Below are 23,309 nucleotides of genomic sequence, written 5' to 3'. Positions count from 1 at the left end.
TATCTTTTTCCAACCTCTCCAGGTAACGAGTATCATTAATACACGACGTGCCCCAGGCACAACATTTAGCTCCAAATCCACAAAACCAGCCTGACAATGAAGGAAATCTGAAACGACTGCATTAGAGTCAATGGAGCACAGCTGTGTTGTTGTTGGACCCTGGTCTGAGCCGGTCTGATGCTATGTTATGATTGGCCAGTCTGCATCCGGGGTGGGACTTAGCAAAGGGGCGATTATTTTTGTCAGGGCAGGCCAGTTGGTGGGGACAGTTTTATCAAGAGAGCCAAACGATTGCATTGCTGTTGTGCTGTTGTCGGAGCCTGGTCTGAGCCGGCCCGGTGCTACATTATAATTGGCCAGTCTGTGTACCAGGTGGGACTTTGCCCCCCACTTTACACCCCTGGCTCACAAAACTTTAGAGTTGTGTAATGAAGATCTCGATGATGGCCAAGTTCAAAGATGGGTGTGACCCGAGTAAGAGCACCAGGAAATAGGGAAGGGGCCACTGGCCCCCTGACTTTACACCCTGGCCAACATTTGCTTTAAATCACATATTGCTGTTTATGTGCATTTAAAAACCATTAGGTCATCTTGTGTTTGTTCCGCTAAGCAGATTTTAATGAAGGTAAGAGGAAAGATCATGCCATCTTATGATCACAGATTTACAAGTGCCTATAAAATGTGTGTTTATCTTTGTTTATTTGTATATAGAGCTAGGGAGTAAGATCCGATCACAAATGGTCACTCAAGACGCACGTGGAGATGCAATTAATGCAGAACAGACAGACTTAGAGCTGTCCTCTTGTGATCCAGTCACCCAAGACACATGTTCATACCAAGTGTAACCACGGCTTACTCCTTACAAGTTCCTCAGGCCCTAAATTTGGGGTTTGAGCTCCTGTCTGTCAGTCAACAAATGCTGCCCCACTGTTTGTGAATCAAACCTTGAGTGGCTCTTTTCTGATCCTTTTAACCAATCTGAGAATTTAAACAATTATGTAACAGAAACTACATTCATTTTCATATGAAAAAGTAGAGTTTAAAGGTACAAACTTAAATGGAAATGCTCACAAAATTAAGATCACAACACCTTTATGGAAGGGGTAATTCCATACGCATCATCCATTTTACAGGAGGCAAGGGACCGAGGAAGCAGGTCACCATTCTGCCAACACTTCACTTTAAAACTTTAAAGAACGCATTTGCTCCCTAATCACTCTCTCTGCTCCACCTCTGCTTTTTCTACCCGGCTTCTCTGCACCATTCTTTTCCTCGCCCTCTTTTCATAAGCTCTCTCTCCTCTGCTGTCAGCTCTAATTAGGCCACTGTGTGCGCCCGTACGTGTGTGTCAGTGTGATTGTGGGTTTGTGTTTTTAAGTGGTCTTCCGAGGCCCATCACTCTGCTGTGCTTCCCCACTGGGTCCTGCTGGTCCAAGGGAGACACACACGTACACACAGACTATTGCTGATGCTGGGAGCAGGATTTCGCTGCGGGTCTAATGACTCCCTTTACAGTTGCACTCCCACTCCTTCATATACGGCATTATATCAGACTGTGGCAGACCAACAGCACAAACGCAAAGGCAGACCTTCTTTGAAACATATAAGCCTAAATGGTTCCACATTTAGCAGTCTATACAGACTGTATAAACACATTCTGGCCTGTGGGAGAGACAATAACTCGGCAGTCATATGTGCTGCGAAGGGTAATGCTGGTAAGACCAAAGTAACCCATTGCCAGGTAAGTGCATCTCATTCTATGTTGGGAGGAGCTAAGGGTTGAACGTAATGACCACAAATGCAACACAAGTTAAATCAACCTACTGGAAATAAGTAACACTTTACTTAAAGGTATCTACATAAGGGGGACATGACACTGTCATGAACTTGTCATAAACGTTTATAACTGCTGTCATTAAGTGTCATTCGGTTTTTGTAATGACAAGTTGGCATTGTTTGGGTTGTCTTGATTATGACAACTTGACATTAATCAAAGTGACATTACCAGAAGTTGTCTTTGTCATGACAAGTTGACATTAAATTTGTTTGGGATGTCCTTATAATGACAACTTGACATTAACCAGGATGACATTACCAGAAGATATCTTTGTCATAACAATAATAATCATTATGTCAACTTGTCATAAACACAAAAAGAGGTGCATTTCTTGTTAGTGTCAGCTCTTTCAGTAATGTCATTAATGCAAGACTGCTTTATTCGGTGTTTACTGGTTTAAATCAGATGATTGGGCTCCTGGTCAAACCTCTTCAACAATCAACACTGAAGGAATTCTAAATATAACACAGCTCCTTTAACTCTAACTTCCGTCATGGATTCATATGCTGACTAGATGCTAACTATCATTATTTAGAGGTTTATCCTGGAGAAGAATGTAAGGGTGGGTAGCACTGTGTGTGATTCTACGTGAACTGGCCCTTTAAGGTCTAGCCAGGTCGGGCACACAAGTCTCCCAAATTCTGAGTGACTATGCCAAGCCTCTGTTGTGACTGATAGGAATTGTGGCCTGTCGTCTTCACTTACACGTACTGAATGTGAGAGCTGGAGGCAGAGCGGGAGAGTGAGGAGACTGTTGACTGCTGCCAGCTGGCAAGAAAGCAGAGCTTGATCAAGCAGGAAAAGGAAACATCTGGAGCAGCAAGTAAGAGCACGACCACAGCTTTGTGTGTACATGTTAAGTACAAGAGGGCCTGCGTTCTTTGTAAAGAATGTAAAGACCGGCATGAGGGTGTCATCAGAGAGGAGAGGTAATGGTGTTACCCAAAAAAACAGCTGTACATCATCAGCCTCAGCTTGATTTAGCTGGTGAAAAGCCAAAAAAAGAGAGCCCACGCCTCCCTCTGTCGGCCTCTTGTGGCTGAATGAATGTGAATGAATAAGTATTCCATTCATATGAAAAAGGGAGAAGCAGAAGCAGTTGGAACCAAGTTGTATCCAATGTTTGAGATTTTTACAAGAGATGCTCCTAAATGTTTTTGTTTCTGTCCAAATACTGATTCTGATAACTTGGAATTGGAATTTCTCAGTCCACCTTAAATGTCACATAACGCCTGTAGATGGCGGTATTCAGTCATTTTCAAGCTAATTCATGAACTGAAAAATTGAACAAATACGGGGAAGATGAAATGAGAATAATCAGTAGAGTGCAATTGTACTAAATTTAGAGCATTTTACCTGTAGCATATTTTTCTTACTGTCCTTACTCATGGTCAAGATCACTGTAGCTCTACCAGAGCCTTCGACAGCAATGGCGATGTTACAGAGCCAAAGTTATGTTTTACGTCGCGGCAACAAGCGCATAATCCTTGGGACTCCAAGGCAGCCATAATAAATGACAGCTTACTATCAGTATCAGACAGTAAATTAAGTATGCGCTAGGCTGAATAACTTCCAGGGCACAAAATGAGAGAGATTAAATATCAAAATTAAAAAAAGGGATCAAGACTGTTTTTTAAATGTTCTATTTTGGACCTGCGCACTAAATGAAATATTTGAAAAAGTAGTCGAAATCTGTTTTTTGTTGAACATTGAAAAACAAATAATGAAATAAATCGCTTTTCCATTTTATTGTTTTTTCATTCTTAACTGAAATTCAAATGAACGAATGGTACATGTTAAATCCATGTGCAAATACATGCAGAGACATTTTGCTAACGGTTAACTTTTTACCATTTACCAGAAATCAATTCTTCTTTGTCGCTCTAAAACAGTAGCCCTGAAAATGCGCAAAACTGTTTTATCCGGGTGGGAAACCACTTTAAAGCTAATTAATAAATTACATGGTATCTGATCAGTGTATAGACTTGCACACTCCCTGAAAGCCGATCCAAAATTTTACGCAATTGGAGGCATATCGGAAAAACTCAAACCAAAATATGAAGGAAAATCACACAGAGCATACATTAAAACATTGTCATTTTTATTATCTCATTTAAAAACTTCATCATTTGTTATACATTGCTAACATTGCGTGAACTACTTTTTCACAGTGAAATGCATCTCATGGTTGTCTGTTTATTTAAGGCTTAAACGACTGCTCCATTATAACAGGAGATAACCAAACAGAGACAGAAGTGCTTCAAACATGGCTATTTACACTACTTCCTTTGGAACCGTAATCAATGAGTCTGTTTACATGAACATGAATAATCATCAGTATTCTGGATGTGACGACTAAGTAGGGAAAGGCAAATAATAGAACAGCTAGAACAGTCTGGTATGTTCAGAAAACGATAACCAAGATCTAAGACAATACCAAGTCTCATATCACGATATTGGTGATAACATAAATATGCTGCCCAGCCCTAACTGGAGTAATCTGAAAGACACCGGATTACTGTTCCATGAATACACCTTATCCTGGTTATTGAGCACCGCTGACTTCCTACACAGGAGCAGCTTCAGTCATGTGACGTTACAGAAATACAAACAATAGTGGTGGCGAAAACGTCTCACTTCTGGAGCAATGAAGTTAAACTGAGTTTTGTCTTTTGGTAGGAGGCTGCGTGTCTTCATCCACTGCTTCCCTACATAGTGGTAGTGGAAGCAACAGGCTGGCACAAGTCAAAATGGAGGAGTGTTATAAGAGTAGTGTAACTCCTTTCAAGAACAGCACAGTGTGGAGTGAAAGTGTGTGTGGTTGAGACAGAGAATAGGATTTTTATGTATGCGAGGGATACGCAAAACCTGATTCGTCTGTGCTCATGTAAACACCGTATCCCAAATATGATCATAACCAGGATAAGCGGGTTATTCATGTCCATGTAAATGCAATAATTGCTGGAGGGCATAAATACAGTACCTGTTAATGTTTGGCTGAAGTTCCACTCAATTTTAAAGTACGCCAAATAATCTTCCTGACATTCCCCACATTATCAACCTTAAGGCACTTCATGAGAAAACTGGGCAAATCCAGGTAGAGGTAGCCTCACGTGTTATCTCTCCCTTGACACCATGTCCTCCTCCCAGCTAGTCCGGTATGGCTCTGGTTTCAACTTTACTGTAAGGTCCGTATCGGCCAAACTTGTCTTTGCCTATTACAGCGACACACACCTTGTGTCCGGGCTTGTACTTGCTGACCATCACACACATGGGCAGAGGGTTGGCCGGCACCTCACCAAGGGTGGTCCAATCTCGAAAGACGCCGTTGCCCTTCTGCTTCTCCATGGTCATGAAGATGCTGCAGCACAGACAGACAGAGAAATGAGAAAGCGTGACTAAAGCAATGGAGCAACTAAAAGAACAAAGACTACAAAGGGAAGGAGAGCTGTGGTGAAGACCACTAACTGGCTGAATCTGCCTCCATCTGGTGGTCATGTGTTGACATAAACAGTGTATTCCTCAGATAGATGTGTAAAAGATATCAGTCCTGTAAACAACCTGGCTGAGTGTGACTGCTTGTCTCAGAGGAAGAGCAATGATAATTCAGTTGTGTCACGTGCCGCACACCGCTTGCATCAGATATCAGCATCTAAAATCTTGTAACTCTATTGAAACTAAAACCATTAGTCGATAAATCAATTTGTCTACTGACACAGTAATAATCTGCAATGCTTTCGATGATCGATTGACCAAAATTGTAAAAAAAAAAAAAAAAAAAAAAAGCTAAAGTTTAAAGATAAATACTTACACACTTCTCAACTATCTGACATTTCTGCTGTGCTTATTTCATATACTTTGTTGTTTTGCTATCATCTGTGATAAACCAAACATACTGTCATGGAAGCTACGCACTGTACTGCTGTGGACGGGGCTGCAGCAAAATGTATTTTAGCCACCTAAAAAAAAAAAATGTTGAAAAAGACTGTCAGCAAGGTGAGGCTGCGAACGAAGATATTCTAAATATAGTGTAGACTCAAAGTGATAGATCTTTTATTTTGGTGGGCCTTTTTAGGTGACTAAAATCTCGTTGGGGTGCCCAGTATCTCAGTGGGTAGAGCAGGCACCTGATATACAAAGGTAATGTCCTTGCTGCAGCTGCCACGGGTTAGATTCCAGCCTGTGGCCCTTTGCTCCATGTTGTCCCTTCTCTCTCCCCCTTCATGCTTCTAACTTTCCTGTCATTAAAGCCCAAAAGCCCGACAAACTAATTGGGCAAAGTTTGCTCAGCGCCATTTGATTTCATGTACATGACACGAGGATTTTCTACCTGAAAGTTTTTGTATACAGACACTGTGATTCGGTCTACACATTCTCAGGTTCAAGTTTCTATAATGGCAGGATTTGCTGCGCCTCTTTGTGATCAACCACAACATTAAAACCACTGTCAAGTGTAGGGACACAGCAGTATTCTAAACTCCAGTGTTGCCAAGTCCGCTTATTATAAAAAAACCCGCAACTACCAAAATTTGTAAGCGACTTTATAGAAAAACAAGCCCAAAGTCGCTTACAAATTTTGGTAGTTGCGGGGTTTTTTTGGGCTTGTCTCTAAAGCGTAGTTGCTTATTTGGGCTTGTTCCCAGCTCCATAATAAGTTGTCAAGCAGATATTTTTGATATGTTATTTAAACATAGGATAGTTTGTCTTGCCTGTTCCCTCTGTCCCTCCCCTTTCCCCATACACACAGGAGACAGCAGAGTTTTTTCCCACCCGCATCCTGCTTCTAATTGGCTCTGACCCTGATGGCAACGAGTACTAGCCAATCAGAGGCAGAGCAGGGTAATGTGTTTTTTTTTGGTTAGGAAAACATCAGTCCTGTAACTAAAAGAAAAAAGTTAGATGAGTGCATAAAAAGCAATAATAAATAAAGAATTTGTGAATTCAGGATGATATTTATTTGTGTGTGCAAATTTTAATTATCAGAGGTTTACTGTGTATATAATGTACTTGGTACATCAGTCTATATTTGATATCCCATCTGTTTTCTAATGTTAAATAATGTTAAAAGGTGGTTTAACTCCCTCTTGTGGTCATTGTCCTGAAGCTCAGGGGGGAGAAAAATAAATAAACTGTGTACCGTGGGTACAGTTTTGCAAAACTGCGCACAGTTTACTTATCTGTCCACATGGATGTAAATTGATAATCTGTACCCACAGTTTAAAATCCGTCCCCACGGATTGTAAAACCGTGCACACAGTTTATTTAATTTTCTCTCACCGGAACCTAGGGGGGCTCCGTAGAAAAAGTTGGGCTCGTTTTCACAGGCCTGGTTGCTTATTTGTCTCGCGAGATCTGGCAACACTGCTAAACTCTCCAGATTGGACTACAATAGACAACGAGAGACCACTGGAGGGTCAAATGTTTAGGACTCGACCCCGTAATCACCCCCAGTCCTGACAAACGCTCCTTTCAGCCATCCTAGGATCTTAAGACAATGCTTCTTTTCTCAACCACATCCTGTTCATTCCTGTCACCCCGGGGAATCACACCCCTCCCCTTTCTCACCAAATGTTTCTGAGCAGAAACTTCGTATATCTCTGGATGTGAAATTATACAGTTGTTTCCCTTGTTGTTTTCTTTTCCATATCCTAAACTTGTACATGTGCATAATCCATGTTTGTTATCTGAATTATATTTTTCTTTAATCCTGTAAAACAAAAGATTAATGAGTTGCAAATTCAGTTCCTTTTAATCCCTCATTTAACATGGAGCTATACTGCCATCTTGTGACGGTAGTTAAAGTGGGATCCCATAAGGAGCCCCATATTATATTCAGAATTAAAATATAGTTGGATTTATCAATCAACCTGTTGGCATGAATATGTGCTTCCTCATTGTGTTTTTTTTTATATATTGCAACTATAGGTTAATCTAGAGTGTGTGTATTTGAAGCAGTTTAGGCTATACATGTACTTTGCTGATACATGCGGTATAATAACAAGTAAGCGCAGCGCGTCTGCTCTTACTCTCTTCTTCTTCTTGTCCTCTTGCTCTTCTTTTCGCCTCTTCATCTCTTCTACGTCATTTTCCGTACTCTTCGTCTCTTTTGTTGTTGTTTTTTGCCTTTTTCGTTTTTGTCCACGTGCTTTTGCTGTATCTTATGTTTTAGCCAGTTACGGTTCCTGCATAACTCTTACTTGCTCACAATCAAAGTTATTTTAAACTTTTAAGTTTTACTTATCCAGTTTTACTTTTACCTCCAGTGCCTTCAGTAACATTATACTTGAAGTGATGAAGCCAGCCGATTTTTACATTTTCATGCGCGTTAATAGTAACTTTGATAACAAGATCGAACGGCCAATGAGATTGTTTTCAACTTTATCTGTCCATTATTATAAGCGAGTAATCATAACAAAGTAGACATGTGCCTTTTCGACCTGCCTCGTCACACCAGATTCATCGGAGCCAGCAGCTGCCAGCCACTCATCACAGTGGTTCTGTTGTCGAGAGCATGTAATCTGGGGGCCAGTGTGACAGGGTGTCACTCCAACAGAAGGACTGAAGACGGTTGTTACCTATGAAGTCTGTACTTGATAGATTAGGAGAGGAACTGAAACAGTTATGACGTTATCTATGAAGTCTAACGCCCACCTGTGCTGTATAAAAACTTGCAGTAGATGCTCCTCAAGGAGCCTTTTCTCTGTAACCTCATCTTGTGTGTTGCACTGTGAAACGCTCCTTCTTGTACAAGAAAATAAATTCTGTTAAACTTTGATATTTCGGCTCCGGTCTCTGTTGCTTTAAGGGTCATTACGAAGAGATTCTTTTGACACAAACCCAGAGATTTTCTGCAGTTTAAGAGAAGCAACGTTTGAGGGTCACCCGAAGGACATCGCAGTCAGACTCAACCGCTCCTCAACCACTGTTTTGCAGCCGGTTTCATTCTGCTGGGAAGTCCGGGAGCTGCCAAGCGACAGTCCAGGTGGCCCTCGGAAAGAAACGTCCGCCTGAATCAACGCTGCTAAGAAAGTAGGAAAAGAAGTTCTCTAACTCCAGGCCGCCGCTGTATGGTAAAAGAGTTGATGCCGAATAGGAGGCTTAATTATTCTGGTCGTAAGTTAGATTTCCTTAGGTGAATGGTTTTGCGCAGCCCTGCATTTCCAATTAATCTATAGCCACATACTCTCTCACTATCGCCAAACTAAATAACTCACACGAGTGTTACGAGTGTTTCAATCCATATGTATATATATATATATATATACACACACACTATTGATTTTGTGTTATTTCATATCATTATCATTTGGTATTTATTTACTCAATTATTACACATTTAGCTTAAATACATCTGGATTTATCGCCACGTCTGTGTATATCTCTTTTGAACAGGAACTAAGATCCCTGTATAGAGAATTCATAACCCAGATATTGAGATTGATTCATTATTGATAAGCGTGCTAACGAATTAATAATTGGTTTACAGAGTTATTAATTTGATTAGTCGCTTTCCTCATTAGGAGGGTGGTTCCCCAAACTTTATTACGAGTGCAAACATTCTCAAAAAGTTATTTCCCCTACACAAGTGAGGTGAAGCAGGACAACGCATCATGTCACACTGCAGGGAATGGCCTGAGAAACATGACAAAGAGCCAAAGGCATCAACCTGGCCTCTAAATTCCCCAGATCCCAATCGGGTGATTTTATCCAGTGGGTAGCCCGGCTCAAACCTGCCTTCTCAACACATAATGTCTCACCCTCTGCTGCTTCTCACCTGTAACTCTTCATTGGTGGCTCAGAGGGGTCTTTCTCCTCCACATCCCACATTACAGAGAGGCCAGGAGGGTTCCTGATGAGAGCCAGGAGCACCTTTGGTCTCTGGGGAATGTTGTATGAGGCTGCTTCCATGCTCAGGATGGAGGGGAAAGTGGTGGAGGGAAGAGGAGGGTACAGGTACTTGTCCTTAGGTTCAGAAAAGCAGGGAGGCAGTGGGGGTTAACGTTAGTAGCAAACAGTCGAGTGAATTACTACAGTGGGTTAGTTTGGGAGTGTGTATTACCTGCTCTGAGTCTGTGTGCAGGGCTGTTACTAGGTTATTATTGACAGTTGAGAGACCTTCTACGTTCACCCTCCCGGCCTTTGGTTCCTCACGCTGCTTGGACTCCACAACATTGTTCTTTGTTTCCTGCTCATTTTCTGGCTCTTTCTTTATTGACGTGATGAGCTCCTGCATTACACAACGTAACACTGTGAGTAAATAAAGGCACGACTCAAAATAATAGCGAAAACTCCCAATTTTTTTTTTTTCACGTGCATGAGTAGCTTGTCATTTGCTACACGTTACATATTTATGCGTGGCATGTTTCGAAGAGGATGTATTAAAAAAATGAGGCATCCTACCTCACAGTCAGGAGAGCCGTCAGGGGTAAGAACCGGATGAGGCAGCTCCTCACTTAAATCTGCTATGGCAGCCTTCAAAACTTAACAGGGATTATGTGCAATGACAAGTAGCAGGGGAAGGGACAGGGAAGAGTAGAAATAAAGGATGTGGTTATTAATTCATGTGCTCACTGACTCATATTATTTAATTTGGGTCATTATAGCAGCTTATCGTGTCAGTTTTTCTCACTGCGTGGTGAGATGATGTCACCAGAAGCTACATTAGACAGTTTAAACTTTCAGCTATTCAAACATCCACTTGTATATACAGTGTATAACCACCTCACCTTCATTATCATCATGCATCTTCTTAAGTGCCTTTATTGTGGTTTCCTGGACAGAAAAAAATCGACCAACTTAAACATCAGTGTTTACACTGTTTTTAGTTCATACGAAACAGTGTAAGCCACCACATTAAAGGGTAATTAAGGTATTTTTTCAACCTGGACCCTTTGTTCTCGTGTTTTTGTGTCTACATCACTAATAGAGACAGCAATTTTCAAAATTGGTCTACTATTGAGTAAGCTTGCTGCAGCTGTGAAACAGGCTGCAATGTAACCACTCTGAGCAATTGTGTACCCTCAATGTATGTCCTCTGAATTTTTGCCACTGACAGGCTCAGTTTGTTATTCTAAGTGTCTGCCAACATTATAGAGGATTCCTACAGAGAAGGAACTTTTTGTTTAAGAGTAAGATCATTTTTGTTTAAACAGAAACAGCCCTGAAATCGCTATCACCAAAGCCACCAGACTTTATTTAAATCAGCGGTGTCACACACACGGCTCGCAAGAGGGTCCAATCCGGCCCACTAAATGACTTTGCACACCTATGAAGTATGAAGCGAGTCGACACAAAATAGTCAATCGTTGCGTCGCATTTGGTGTGAACACGTCACACTGACAAAACTGTTAGGCGGGACACGACTTAACCTGCTTCTTCAGTAGCTTCCATTTTAGTGGAGAATGATGAAAAACATTCACGTGTTGAAAGAGAGTTGTAGAAAAACTGTTGAATTTGCACATATTTTTCTTCAGACATCTCGGGCTGTTCATCATTAGTTTTTTAAATGGATCGACGTTTTCAGAATGACCAACTTTACACTTAAAAAAAGGGGGACATTTTGAAGGGGTTACTATTTATAGGTTATTATGTAAAGGTTTTACTGGTGTGGCCCACTGGCTGTATGTGGCCCCTGAACTAAAATGAGTTTGAGACCCCTGATTTGAATTAACAGCAATTTTATCATTATAAAACACACTTCATTTAGAAACAAAATAACACGCACAAAAAACATCTTGTTTTGTCTTTACATTGTTCAAACAATCACCAGCTCTGGTTTGGTTGAAATAAACAATTCAGCTAGTTAGATGTGTAGGTGTGGTGGGTGGTGACAATTTCAGGACTGTTTCTGATGAAGAAAAAGGCTTCTACTTTTTCACAAAATAAGTCTGTCTCTGTAGGGATCCTTTCCCTAATGTTGTCAAACACTTAAAATAACAATCTGAGCCTGTCAGTGGCAAAAACAAGCCCTTTTAGTGGTCGTCAAATGACAAAAATGCCCACAGTGATTACACTGAAGCCTGTTTTGCAGCTGCTTGCTTGCACCCTTGCTCAATACTGGACCAGTTACAAAAATTGTCTCCAGTGGTCACTTAGAAAACATGGGAAAATATTTTTTGCCAATTAAACAAGGAGACATTTTTCTGATTTATACACTTGTATTGAACCCATTCATTCCAAGAGATAACTGCATATTTACTGTCATTCTGAAGAGCTCTCCACTCTTGTCCATGCAATCTGTGCTCTTTCTGTCAGCTGCAAAAAATAAATTGCATAGAATTAACACTCATGCAATCCCAAAATGCAAATATTCAATAGCATGCACACACTCAGTGGGTTCTTACTCTGTGACGTGGCCTCTGTGGTTTCATTCTCAGAGTCTTCCCTGCAGAGTTGGACATTAAATCATATTATCTCAGAGTGCAAATAAATACCAAGTACAAATTTACATCAACAGCTCCATCATTTTAACTGACGACTCACGACTGAACCTGATTCTACATACCTCATGATCTCGTTATCAACAGGAGATGGCAGGAGGCCCTGAGAGGAAAATCAGTTTTGTTCAGATCACATGTGTCAGAGTTTACATCTCAAACTGAACATCATTATCTAGTGTACCTATCATCACATTTTTTACTTAAAGTTACTTTACAAAAGTGGACAACAAGATTATTATATCAAGAATCTTTTCACTGTTGTGTGTTTGAGCATACTTTCTACAAACTGTAACTGTATGTGTTGGCTGCATCAAACCTTTTTCTGTGTCTTTGTTATGTAGGCAATAGCTGCTTCTGCTCTCTTGGTTATGGTGTTAATTTGAGCCTGAGGAAGACAGGAACATTCTTTAAAGATTCATTTGGATTAAGGTATCCTTTATCACTGATTTGGCTTTGAAACAAACACCAGTAGATTCATGTTTAGTTCTTTTGGTTTAAAGTGGTAAGAAATGGCAGTATAAAATTAACAGAGTTGTTAATTTGTGGTTGAAACCCTGTCCATTTCAATGCCTAGCTAGTTAAAAATGCGCACCACTACTTTCACCAACCTCCAGTTTTTGCATGGAGCTTTCATAGTTGACCTCGCGATCCAGCTGTTGAATAGTACCTATCAAACCCTGCAGCTTGTTTTCCCTCTTTTTAAATACAGTGTCAACCTCCTGCTCGATCAGTGTCTCCAGCTGTTGACGCACAATCACACAAAATAAGGACATAGAAGAGCTGCATTCGGGTGATAGTTACAGTACAGCGTATTCATTTGCAAATGGAACTATGTACAGAAAAAAGTATGTCTAATAATCACACAATACTGTCACTTACTTCAGATTGAGAGAATGTCATCTTTGTATTACTGTCATTGGAGGGAGCTGGACCAGAGGGCGAATTCTTCATTCTTCATGCATAAATACAGAGGAAAAAGACACACAAAGAATGTCAACATTCACTTGGTATTCAACTGATAATGTGTGTAACTCTACACTGAAGAACTTACAACCTGCTTTTTTTTATCTTTTGTACTCTCTTATTTGTGGAAATATGTCGCAAAGCAAAGCAAGAATGACACATCACTTTGCATAGTAACACTAACATCTGCCATATCTGGCAACATAAAAGATTAGCACGTTGTGCCTAAAGCAGCCATCCATCTCTTTGCTCTAGAACCATCTCCAAAACAAGCACCAAAGAGGAGTTCTCATATAAAAGCAGTGCATTAAAGTGTTTTGAATCTAAGAATAGTGGATGACAGAGGTTAAGTATGAGCCTGAGAGCACGACACTACATACAACACATTTATAACTCCAGAAATATTCAATTATACTATTCAAAAACACTGAGCTCTACTCTGTTGTGGTACAAACCTGGAACAACTTTTGGATACAGTTGAGAGGGAACTGAAATCTTTAAAGAGTTATGTATAAGTTATGTTTTTAACTTATACCATGGTTGATGCATACTTTTTCAACTTCATGATGTATGTAATTGTATTATTTTTGTATATTTTTTTGAGTATAAGTTAAAAACATAAGAATTTCAATGCATGAATAGCAAAGTCTACTTACATAATCAATATTACACAAAGCGAGGATAAGAGGTAGAATTACTACAAAGTACTCTATCCTAGCTTGAGACCACCAGTACCTATATACAAATACCTTTATGCAGAGGAACCATATAACAGGACATGAATAATATACATTAATAATATATATCCTGCAAGTCTATCCTTTACTCACTACTCCGCAGTTAGTGCAGGCTCGACTTTCCCTACGTAGGACAGTACAGCTTTCCTAAGCTTTCTTTTATGTATCCTATGGGGCAAAAAAGAAGAAAAAATTCTTATGTTTTTAACTTATACCATGGTTGATGCATACTTTTTCAACTTCATGATGTATGTAATTGTATTGTTTTTGTATATTTTTTTGAGTCTTGCTTAGACAAACAGAGAAAAAAGAAAAACGAAATTGGTCATGTGACCAGCAAGCATTTAAACACACCTGAGAATGCTTAGGTCAGACCTGATGAGGTGAACCTGATGACGCTAAACGCGAAACGCGTTGTTCCCTTCATTAAATTTCGATAGTAAAGTCTATGTCAGTGTGCGGAGGATTTTTTTGTATTGATTATTCATGCCTTTCATTTTTTATTTCTTTATTATTATATTTTTATTTTTTTTTTCTAACCAAAGCTTGTTTGTTTCTTTTAGACATGTCCGAATAAACATTATTCTATTCTATTCTGAACAGTTAAATACACTTTGAGCAACCTGCTGTAAAGAGAGGACGCAAAATGCAGTGTGATATAACAAGCATAGCCACTACAGCATAAAAGAAAACAGCCAGAAAATACCACAAAGCAGGGTGTGCAGCATTTCAATCATTATAAGCCATTAGTGGAAGCATCACAAAACAGATTTCATTAAGATGTACATGCGCTGAGTGCCAAGAGGAAAAATGTGCTCAAGCAACAAACCTCAGAGGTCAGCAGCAAAGCAAAGCTGGTCACAGAGTAAATGTTTAAATTTCAGGGAATACTTCTACCCCCAAATGATCATTTGAGTGTCAATTACTCATCTGGTGCTAAGGTGAATTCATGTAGAAAGGTTTGTTCTTCTAATATGCCAAATGCAGCGCTCAGAGATAGTTGGTATTGACTTTTATTTGAACACAGAGTAAGCAAACTTGAACTCACAAAGGTATCCAGGTAATAGTTCATTCCACACACAGTCTCTGGGTGTAAGGGTCGACATGTAGGTGAAAGGAGGACACACGCACAAGGCAGTGTGTGGTGTCTCACAGATAATCTCTGAGCTGCACCAGGCAACTGACAAAAACAAGGAACACTCACGCTGAAACGCCAAGGCAGGAAAATACCACACAGTCACAGGCAGACAGAAACCAGACACGCTGAGGGAGAACTTGTGGTCAGGGACAGAAGGCTGGTGAGTTTACCGGGAAACAGACGACATAGGCAGGTCAGAGGGAGGCAGGGTCGATAAAAGGAGATCAGGCAGGTAAGGAGTGCTGGAAAGTCTTGCATGAGGTTGAAGAACAATGTGGCAAAAAGTGTGTGTGCTGGAGAGGCTTATTGTTCAAATGTTGGTGTGGAAACTGAACAAGGGCGGAGCAAGGGACCTCTGGCAGAAGGCCCAGAGGGCTGGACAGGGGCGGAGCAGAGAACTGGAGGACAGACGGAGGGCCGGACATCTGAGCAGAGCCAACCAGGAGGATGATCAGGATGCTGTAGCAATCTGAAGGGCGGCCAGGAGGCTGACATGATAGGCGAATCAGCCTGGAGGCCGACTAGTGAGCTGAGCAGACAGGTGGAGGAGAGTGGGAGGGCAGCCAGCAGATTTGGAGGACGGGCAGGAGGATGACTGGAAAGGTGGAGCAGATCTGGGGGTTGGCCAGGAGGTCGACCAGGTGGACAGAACACCTCTGAAGGCTGACCATAAAGCTGATAAGAGGGGTGAAGCAGATCCGGAGGGTGGCCAGGAGGTCAACCAGACAGGCGGAGCAAATTTGGAGGGCAGCCAGGAGGCAGAGCAGATGGCCAAGGCCGATCCAGAGGGCGACCAGCAGGTTGACTAGAGAGGTGAAGCAGATCTGGGGGGCTGCCGGGAGGGCCGATGTGACAGGCAGAGTGGAGCTGGAGGCCAGCCGGGAGGCCGACGTGACAGGCAGTTGTTCCCAAACAGACTTTGGGAAGAACTCTTTGCGACAAGGAACCTACCTGAAAGTGAAACTTATCTATGCTCTATTCATAGCCAAACTCCAGTGACGAAAACAGTGATTTCCCTTTGCTGAACACAGGAGCTGTTGGTCTACCACTGCCTTAGTGATAGTTTGCTACTGTTGTGTGACTTTGGTGAATCCAAACGAACCCCTGAACTTCACCTGAGCCTCCCTCGGCATATGGGTGAGTAGATAATGGCTGAATTTTCATTTTTGGGTGCACTATCCCTTTAAAACACCAAAGTCACACATTAAGACAAACAAACTAACTGATCGAGGCAGTGGCAGACCAGCAGCTGTTGTGTCCAGTGAGACAAATATTACTGTTCTTGTTACTGGAGTCTGGCTTTACAGAGAGCATAAATACGCTTAATTTTTAGTTAAGTCCCCTGTTGGAAAGAGATGTCTGTTTGGAAAATACTGCAACTGGATAGATGAGACTTGTACTGCACCAGTTGTGTGAGAGTTTGTAAAGGGGTGTTTCGAAAAAGCTTTGCTGTTTTCTTCCGGAATTCAACTTAACACAGGGTGAGTAACTGATATACATATGGTCATTTGGGGGGGGGGGGCATTCTTTTAATGTGCTGAATGCACATCCTGAGTCAAACAACATGCTTATAAATGGGTATTTCATCTCTGAAGTGGCTGTCTGTGGTCTCACAACGCATACAAGCAGGGTTCAAACTTCACTTTTTGGCTTACTAGCCAAGTGGCTAGTAAGCTTTAAAAATCTACTGGCCAGAAATTTTTTTCATTAGCCAAAAATCATAAATAGCATTTTGGTATATTTTCAATGTGTTATTACTATAATAAACTCAAGCAATTCTCAAAATACAATATTAACATAATTTTGTGTGGAATTAAGGAATGAGTAAAATTTGATTGTTTAAAATACTTTATTAAAACATACTTTGCTCATTGTTATATACTGGCGCATCTCAATAAATCACAATATTGTGAAAAACTTCAATATTTTTGGTCAGTTATTTCTAGGGCTGTATTCGGATATTCGGATATTCGTTTCTATGGGTAGGTATTCGTTATGAAAATTTGGTATTCGATATTATATTGTTTCCCCCGTTTTGTACAATAAATTATTGTTTAAAGTTTCAACAAGTTTCTTTTGGAGTGCGTGACACAAGTGTGTTTTGAAAACGGCCACGGACTGTCACCTGCTCAACGCATCAGTACCTTCGGATGCCATGACAGTAATAGCCAATAATGTCAAAATATCATTTACAGACCGATTTAACGGACGATCACTGCTGCCCGACCCACAGGTCCATTTGCGGGTCCCGCAGGTTACGGGTTGACCCGCGCATCACTACTCAGCTCAGTCTATAAATGCTGTACACAACAGTAGACATTATATTCTATTCAGGCCAGCAGAACCAGCAGCGCATCGGCTCTACAGTGCACGACGCTGCTGATTAACCGTTTTATTGCAGCACAGAGTGTCTGCCAGCAACCAATTACTTGCACAGGCTTCCTACAACTTGTTTCAACGGTTCCGATTTAATCAGAAGACAAATTAAACAGGATGACTAGCCAATGTGAAAATCAAAAGAAAGCATAGAATAATGTACTGAAGGAGACTGCTGTGCCATCACATTTTTTTTTGTGGTTTGAGAGCAAAGATCCGGTCGCTGGAGTGCTTCGCAAGGAGTCTTTGAAAGGAGCCGAGCCTGGCGTAAAACCGGAGAGAGCAGGCAGCACGGCCACAGCACCCCCTTATCAGCCTTTCTAGGGCGTGGAAATGGCGGACCGCGGATCTCCAACTACACGCTCACATTCTAGCCCCCACTTTGCGGCATGTTGTGGGCTTGAAGATCTGTTGTACGACACCGGCGCGCAACCAATGACATCACAAAGCCTACACACAGCCAGGGGCGGGAGAAACAACAATAACAGTAGTTTGGCCCTATTTTTTTCACTCGCCAGAGTGGCTGGTTAGGTGACTTCATTTACTGGCCAAAAGGTTAAAATTAGTCGCCTCTGGCGACTGGCGACTGCTAATTTTGATCCCTGCATGCAAGGCTTTACAAATATGGATAGGCAATACCCTATAGGTTGATTTTTAAATTGTATGACAATGTAAGCACTGGATTAACCAGACACAATTTCTATTTGCTGTGATTTATCATTTATTTTCAGGTTTATAGGACTGTTTCTCAATATTCACTTTCACACAATTTAGAATGGTCACTGGTCCAATACAGTACTTGTCACAACTAGCTCCCTCTGTTGGCCAGAGGATGGTGTAAACAGACAACAATTTAGCTCGGCTGACACTTTTCTCTTGCCAGCAAAGAGAGTCACAACACTTTCAGAGACTCACAGGATCCATCCCCCTCATATCCATCTTTTACACAACACTGAAATCATTTGCTCGACTGGACCAGCTCATAGGAAAGTACGCAGCAAAGCACATTGATGCAGATGAACAAAAACCACCGTTTGCCTGTAAGCAATAATATTAGTCAAGCCATAAGCCACTTTAAATGAACATTTATGAAGCTGTTGGAGGTGAACTCACACATCCAGCAGTCTCTGGGCCACCTCTGCATCAGATCCATATCCATTTCTTTCTTTCAGTTCACGCCACCTTTCAAATGCCACACCAATGTTCACTCGAGCTCTCTGTGTGCCGGTTCCCCCCCTTCTCTTGGGTTGAGTGGAAGGCTTTACCTTCTTTTCAGCTTTCCTTTTGGAGCTCTTGCAACCATGAGCTTGATCTTGAGCGTCTGCCATATTATACCACACGTGCAGCGTGCTGTCAAGACAGAGGCTGCAGGGAGACCATTTTGTTGAGTGAGCTATCGTCAAAGAATGGAAAAGTTGAGAGGGGTTGCTGATACTGTCATCAGTGCATCACCTGGCAATAACAACAGCCACTTTTATTTTGTTTCACTCCTGTATCAATGGACTCTTTGTTTCAGAGCTCAGTAACTCTGATGTGATGCAATGCAATTACTATATAATATCCTGCCCACAATGACAAGATCATGGCACAAACAATCTTTTGTTGTGTATATTAAATTGTAGGACAGTCTTCTAATGTCCAGATATCTGTGTAACAAAACAGGTAGAAGTAACCATTAAAATGGAAAGATTTTTTTACAGAAAGGAGTGAATTATGTAACTTAAAAATAAATTCCTTCCATTGGGATTTTAGTTTTACAAGATTTTAACGAATGTCCGGATAACAAACTGCTGAGTTTTAGTCTTCTTGACACACAACATGAAGAACATAACGTGTGCTTGTATTCAAATGTAAAAAGACCATTCTAGAGAGTGCCACATTTCAGAATTAAAATGTTTGAAGTAAACAAACAATTCACATTTATCACTGCATCATGAGAAGCTACTGTGGTTCGCACCAATTAGCCAAACCATCACAACCACTGGGTGACATGAATAACATTGATCATGTTGTTACAATGCAATGTTGTGCTGGGAAACCTTGGGCTGGCATTCATGTGGATGCCACTTGATGTGCTCCACCCACCACCCACCCTGCAGGGCAACGTACCATGCAACACCGTAAATACCACTCAGCAACAGCCATAGGAACTCCACAAAGAACTCAAGGCGTCGTCCTTGCCTCCAAATTCCCCAGATCAACACCCAATTGAGTATCTGTGGGACATGCTGGTACCATACCTCACAACCAACAAGATTCAAAAGGATCTACTGCCGGTGTCCTGGTGCCAGATATGGCAGGACACCCCCCAGAGGTCCTGTGTCCATGACTCAATTGGTTAGAGACAAACCCAACCCAAGGAGGCCTCCCTTTGGATAGGGGTACCTCTGGGTTAAGCCTAGTTCACATTACATGATTTTCACCCAGATTCTGACGCCGCAGATCTTGGATCTTGAGAGCCACCTTGGGTCAGAGGTGAGTCAGCAGATGGTCTGCCACGACGAGTCCTCGTGTGTGAACAAGCCTACGAGCAAGTCCCCCGGATACCTGGCATGCTAGAAAACTGGAGAAGTCTGACACAACTGACAAAGAGCATCAGCCAATGAGAGGCGGGACATGTCCCACGTCAGCACGCAGGAGGATGAAAGAAATGTGAGGAGGACAAGCCGGCAAGCAACAACAACAATGCCGGCGTCCATAGGATCACAGGGAGCGCGTTGTGTTTGGACCCAGGCCCTGGAGGCAGATCTGATTCAACACTGGGAAGAATAGCCATGCCTTTACGACGTCACTTCGTTATCTGAGGCAGATATGAACACTCAAAAGATTACGATAGTCTCCGCAACTCAAGACTGGTCGGCCAGTCGTGTAATGTGAACTCGCCTTTACCGGCACGTCCCACAGATGCTCAATCAAATTGGGATCTGGGGAATTTGGAGGCCAGGTCAAGACCTTGAGCTCCATGTCAGTAGAGTAGTTTTAACGGTGTGGCATGGGGCTTTGTCCTGCCTGGGGGGCCACTGCCATCGGGGAGTGCTGTTGCCATGATACTTGATCTGCAACAGTGTTTGGATGGTTGGTGTGTGGCGTTGCATCAACATGAATGCCAGGCCCAAAGGTTTCCCAGCAGAGCATTGCACTGTAACAAGATGATCAATGTTATACTTCACTCGCCAGTGGATTTAATGTTTTAGCTGATTGGTGTAGATGAACTAATCAATGAGGCCACAAGATGTGAAATCTCCACAGTATAATTTGCTGCCATATTGATTATTTGTCCCACCTCTGCCTTGTACTACGTTCCTCTTTGCTGAGCTTTGTCTGAGCTGTAATGAAGTCCTTAACGTCTTTGCAATGTTGCAAACTGCTCTGTAGACAGAAACACAGGACACAGAAAAATGCACAAATTTTGAATAAAACCAACTTGCAATGCAAATTCCCCATTCCAGTATATGTCAAGTGACTGTGAATGAACAGCTGATGATGAAGTTACACCCGTTTGTTTCCTAACTTACATGACCATTTTAAAACATATCACTTTAATAAGAAAATGTATATCTGCGGGGTTCGACTTAATATGCTAAATGAGAATTCAACTACACAAATCAGTGTGATGCAGTGATGGACAAAGTACACATATATTTTACATAAGTAAAAGTTGCGATACCACGGCATATAAATACTCTGTCACAAATAAAAGTTCTGCATTCACAATTTTACCTAAGTAAAAGTACGTAAGTGTTGGCAACAAAATTAGGCTAAGTACTCATTATGCTATCAAAACTAAACATGTATCATATTATTGAATTATATCACATTATTGAATTATATTTATTGATGCACTATTGTATCCTTAATCTTAATGTTGCTGTCAGTAAAGCTCATTTGAATAACTTTGTATGCTGCTGGGCAGTTAATAACACATCCTAATTCATGCGTTGATTCATATTTTGTAAATGTACAACATAACTTATAAGATATCAAATAAATGTAGCGGAGTAAAAAGCATAATATTTCCCTGTAAGATGTACTGAATTAGATGTATAAAGCAGCAGGAACTGGAAATACTGAGGTAATAGATATTTTCACAAAATTGACTGTTTTCTTAGCAGGCTTACTTGTTAAAGATATATATAAAGCAGCACTGACTGACAGCATAACGCGTTGACTTGTGAATTAGAAAACAATGACTTAAAACATCAGGGGCTAAATAAGTTTTTCTGTTTTACAAGAGCAACAAGCTAAAGGATGCACACTGCTAAGACGGTTAGCTAACAGTTAGCTTACATTTTTAACAAAGTATTCGTATATTCAAGCTACCGTAGAAATTGTAAGCGAGTAACTGGTGAGCTATCTGACGTTAGCGCACAAAACATGCCGGAACCAGACAGTTCCTACCTTATAAAAGATTTAAAATGCTCCAAAAATATAATTTATGACTACAAAGACTCGCACATAGCAGCATTCCACACTAGCTCATGGTCTTCCGGTTATACTTCCGCCCAGCTGTGCTTACTCTTTTAACACTTCCGGCCCACGTTTCTTCAAAATAAAAGCGCCATTTCAAAGAAATGTGGATCAGGAAAAGAAAATTCTCAAAAACTAAGCAAATATATTTCAAAATAGTCTGACCCGTAATTTCATATTATTTTATCCATAGATCTGCAAAATGGAATAAAGATATTTAAAATTACCCATATTGTACCATGGTGACCGTGTTTTTTTATTGCTAAAGCCAAAATTGTGTTTTTATTAGAGGCCAGGCAGGCAGTCCTGCCAGGACCCTCGTTTTCCTGCTCGTTCTTTCTTCTTCTTCCGAGGAAACAACTTTCACCAAAATGTAGCCCCAATACTGAAACTTTTGTACATTTAAACCTACTGCAAATTATGAAGTCCATGACTCTATTTTCTTTTCAAAAACTGTAAAACTTCTTAAACCTATCTCCTCCCACAATTTTTGCTCAGTTGACACCAAACTTGCTACAGAGCATCTTCAGACTGTCCTCCACAAACTGTCCTCAGATTTTTGATTTATCAAAAATTGAGCCTACAGTGCATCAAGATGTTTGACTGTAAACGGTACTGTAAACATATACATGCAAATTCTTGCTAAATAAATCTTCAATGTTCATGAAAAAAATGACAAAATTCTAGAGTCATGGTAGACGATGTGTGGCAAATTTCAGAATTTTATATTAAAAACTGAGTTTTTGACAGCATTTTGAATTCTGTCCTCATGTGAACCATGGAGTATGGAGTAAATCAATCATTGTTAAAAACAAATTAACAACATCTCCATGCTGTCTAGATGCAAGATGTGTATTTTCAGATTTTTGTCTTGATAACTAAATTTATGGCAGCAGTTTGAAATCTGCCTTGACAGCTGCTGTCATCCTGTTGGCTGGCTTAGTCAATTATGAAGCCACAGATGACTTGTCACCTGTTAATTATCTCTGTCAAATAGAAGATGCTCCTTGGTGTCAGAGGTTGTGAGTTCAAGCCTAAACTGATGCAAAATGTACGGCAATGTTATGGCAACTTTCTTGTTGTCTTCCTATTCTGCCTCTTGTTGCTCAGAATTGCCTAAAATTGCCCGGCCCTGACCATTGCTGCGCAGCACCTAAAATATTTAATTATTTTCAGCTATTTCAGGTATTTAGGCACATCACTGTTTTTTAATTTGCAGTTCAAGTTATATGATAAAATTACCAACAAACAAAATGAGCTAAAGGATAACATTGTGGGTGGCATAAATAGTAAACTTCCTCATTGCAATTATAGCAAATTAGTCTCATTACAGTGTAATTGCTGTGAATGTC

The 23,309-nt window shown here is 41.0% G+C and overlaps 1 protein-coding gene across 11 annotated transcripts; it reads right to left on the bottom strand.

Annotated features, from left to right (window-relative positions):
• Positions 1–3,917: 3,917 nt before the first annotated feature.
• Positions 3,918–22,515, bottom strand: atf7ip2 (activating transcription factor 7 interacting protein 2). 11 transcript variants are annotated; one of them, XM_050068582.1, is made up of 14 exons: positions 21,889–22,515; positions 20,774–20,859; positions 18,604–18,942; positions 13,156–13,228; positions 12,885–13,016; positions 12,593–12,661; positions 12,342–12,379; positions 12,181–12,221; positions 12,036–12,091; positions 10,564–10,609; positions 10,238–10,317; positions 9,897–10,064; positions 9,612–9,799; positions 3,918–5,198 (listed from the first exon to the last, which is right to left on the bottom strand). In XM_050068582.1, the coding sequence occupies exons 3-14, from the start codon at positions 18,816–18,818 to the stop codon at positions 4,988–4,990; spliced, it is 1,317 nt and encodes a 438-aa protein (XP_049924539.1). In that variant the 5' UTR covers positions 18,819–18,942; positions 20,774–20,859; positions 21,889–22,515; the 3' UTR covers positions 3,918–4,987. The 11 variants fall into 11 exon arrangements, with proteins under 11 accessions (XP_049924539.1, XP_049924540.1, XP_049924538.1 ...); XM_050068583.1 differs by having other exon boundaries at positions 18,604–18,883; XM_050068581.1 differs by having other exon boundaries at positions 18,604–18,855.
• Between the last annotated feature and the right edge of the window lie 794 nt (positions 22,516–23,309).

Source organism: Epinephelus moara, chromosome 18, assembly GCF_006386435.1.
Source record: "Epinephelus moara isolate mb chromosome 18, YSFRI_EMoa_1.0, whole genome shotgun sequence".
NCBI lineage: Eukaryota > Metazoa > Chordata > Actinopteri > Perciformes > Serranidae > Epinephelus > Epinephelus moara.
Note: the sequence above shows the minus strand (reverse complement) of the source record. Positions and strands in the feature narration are given on the sequence as shown.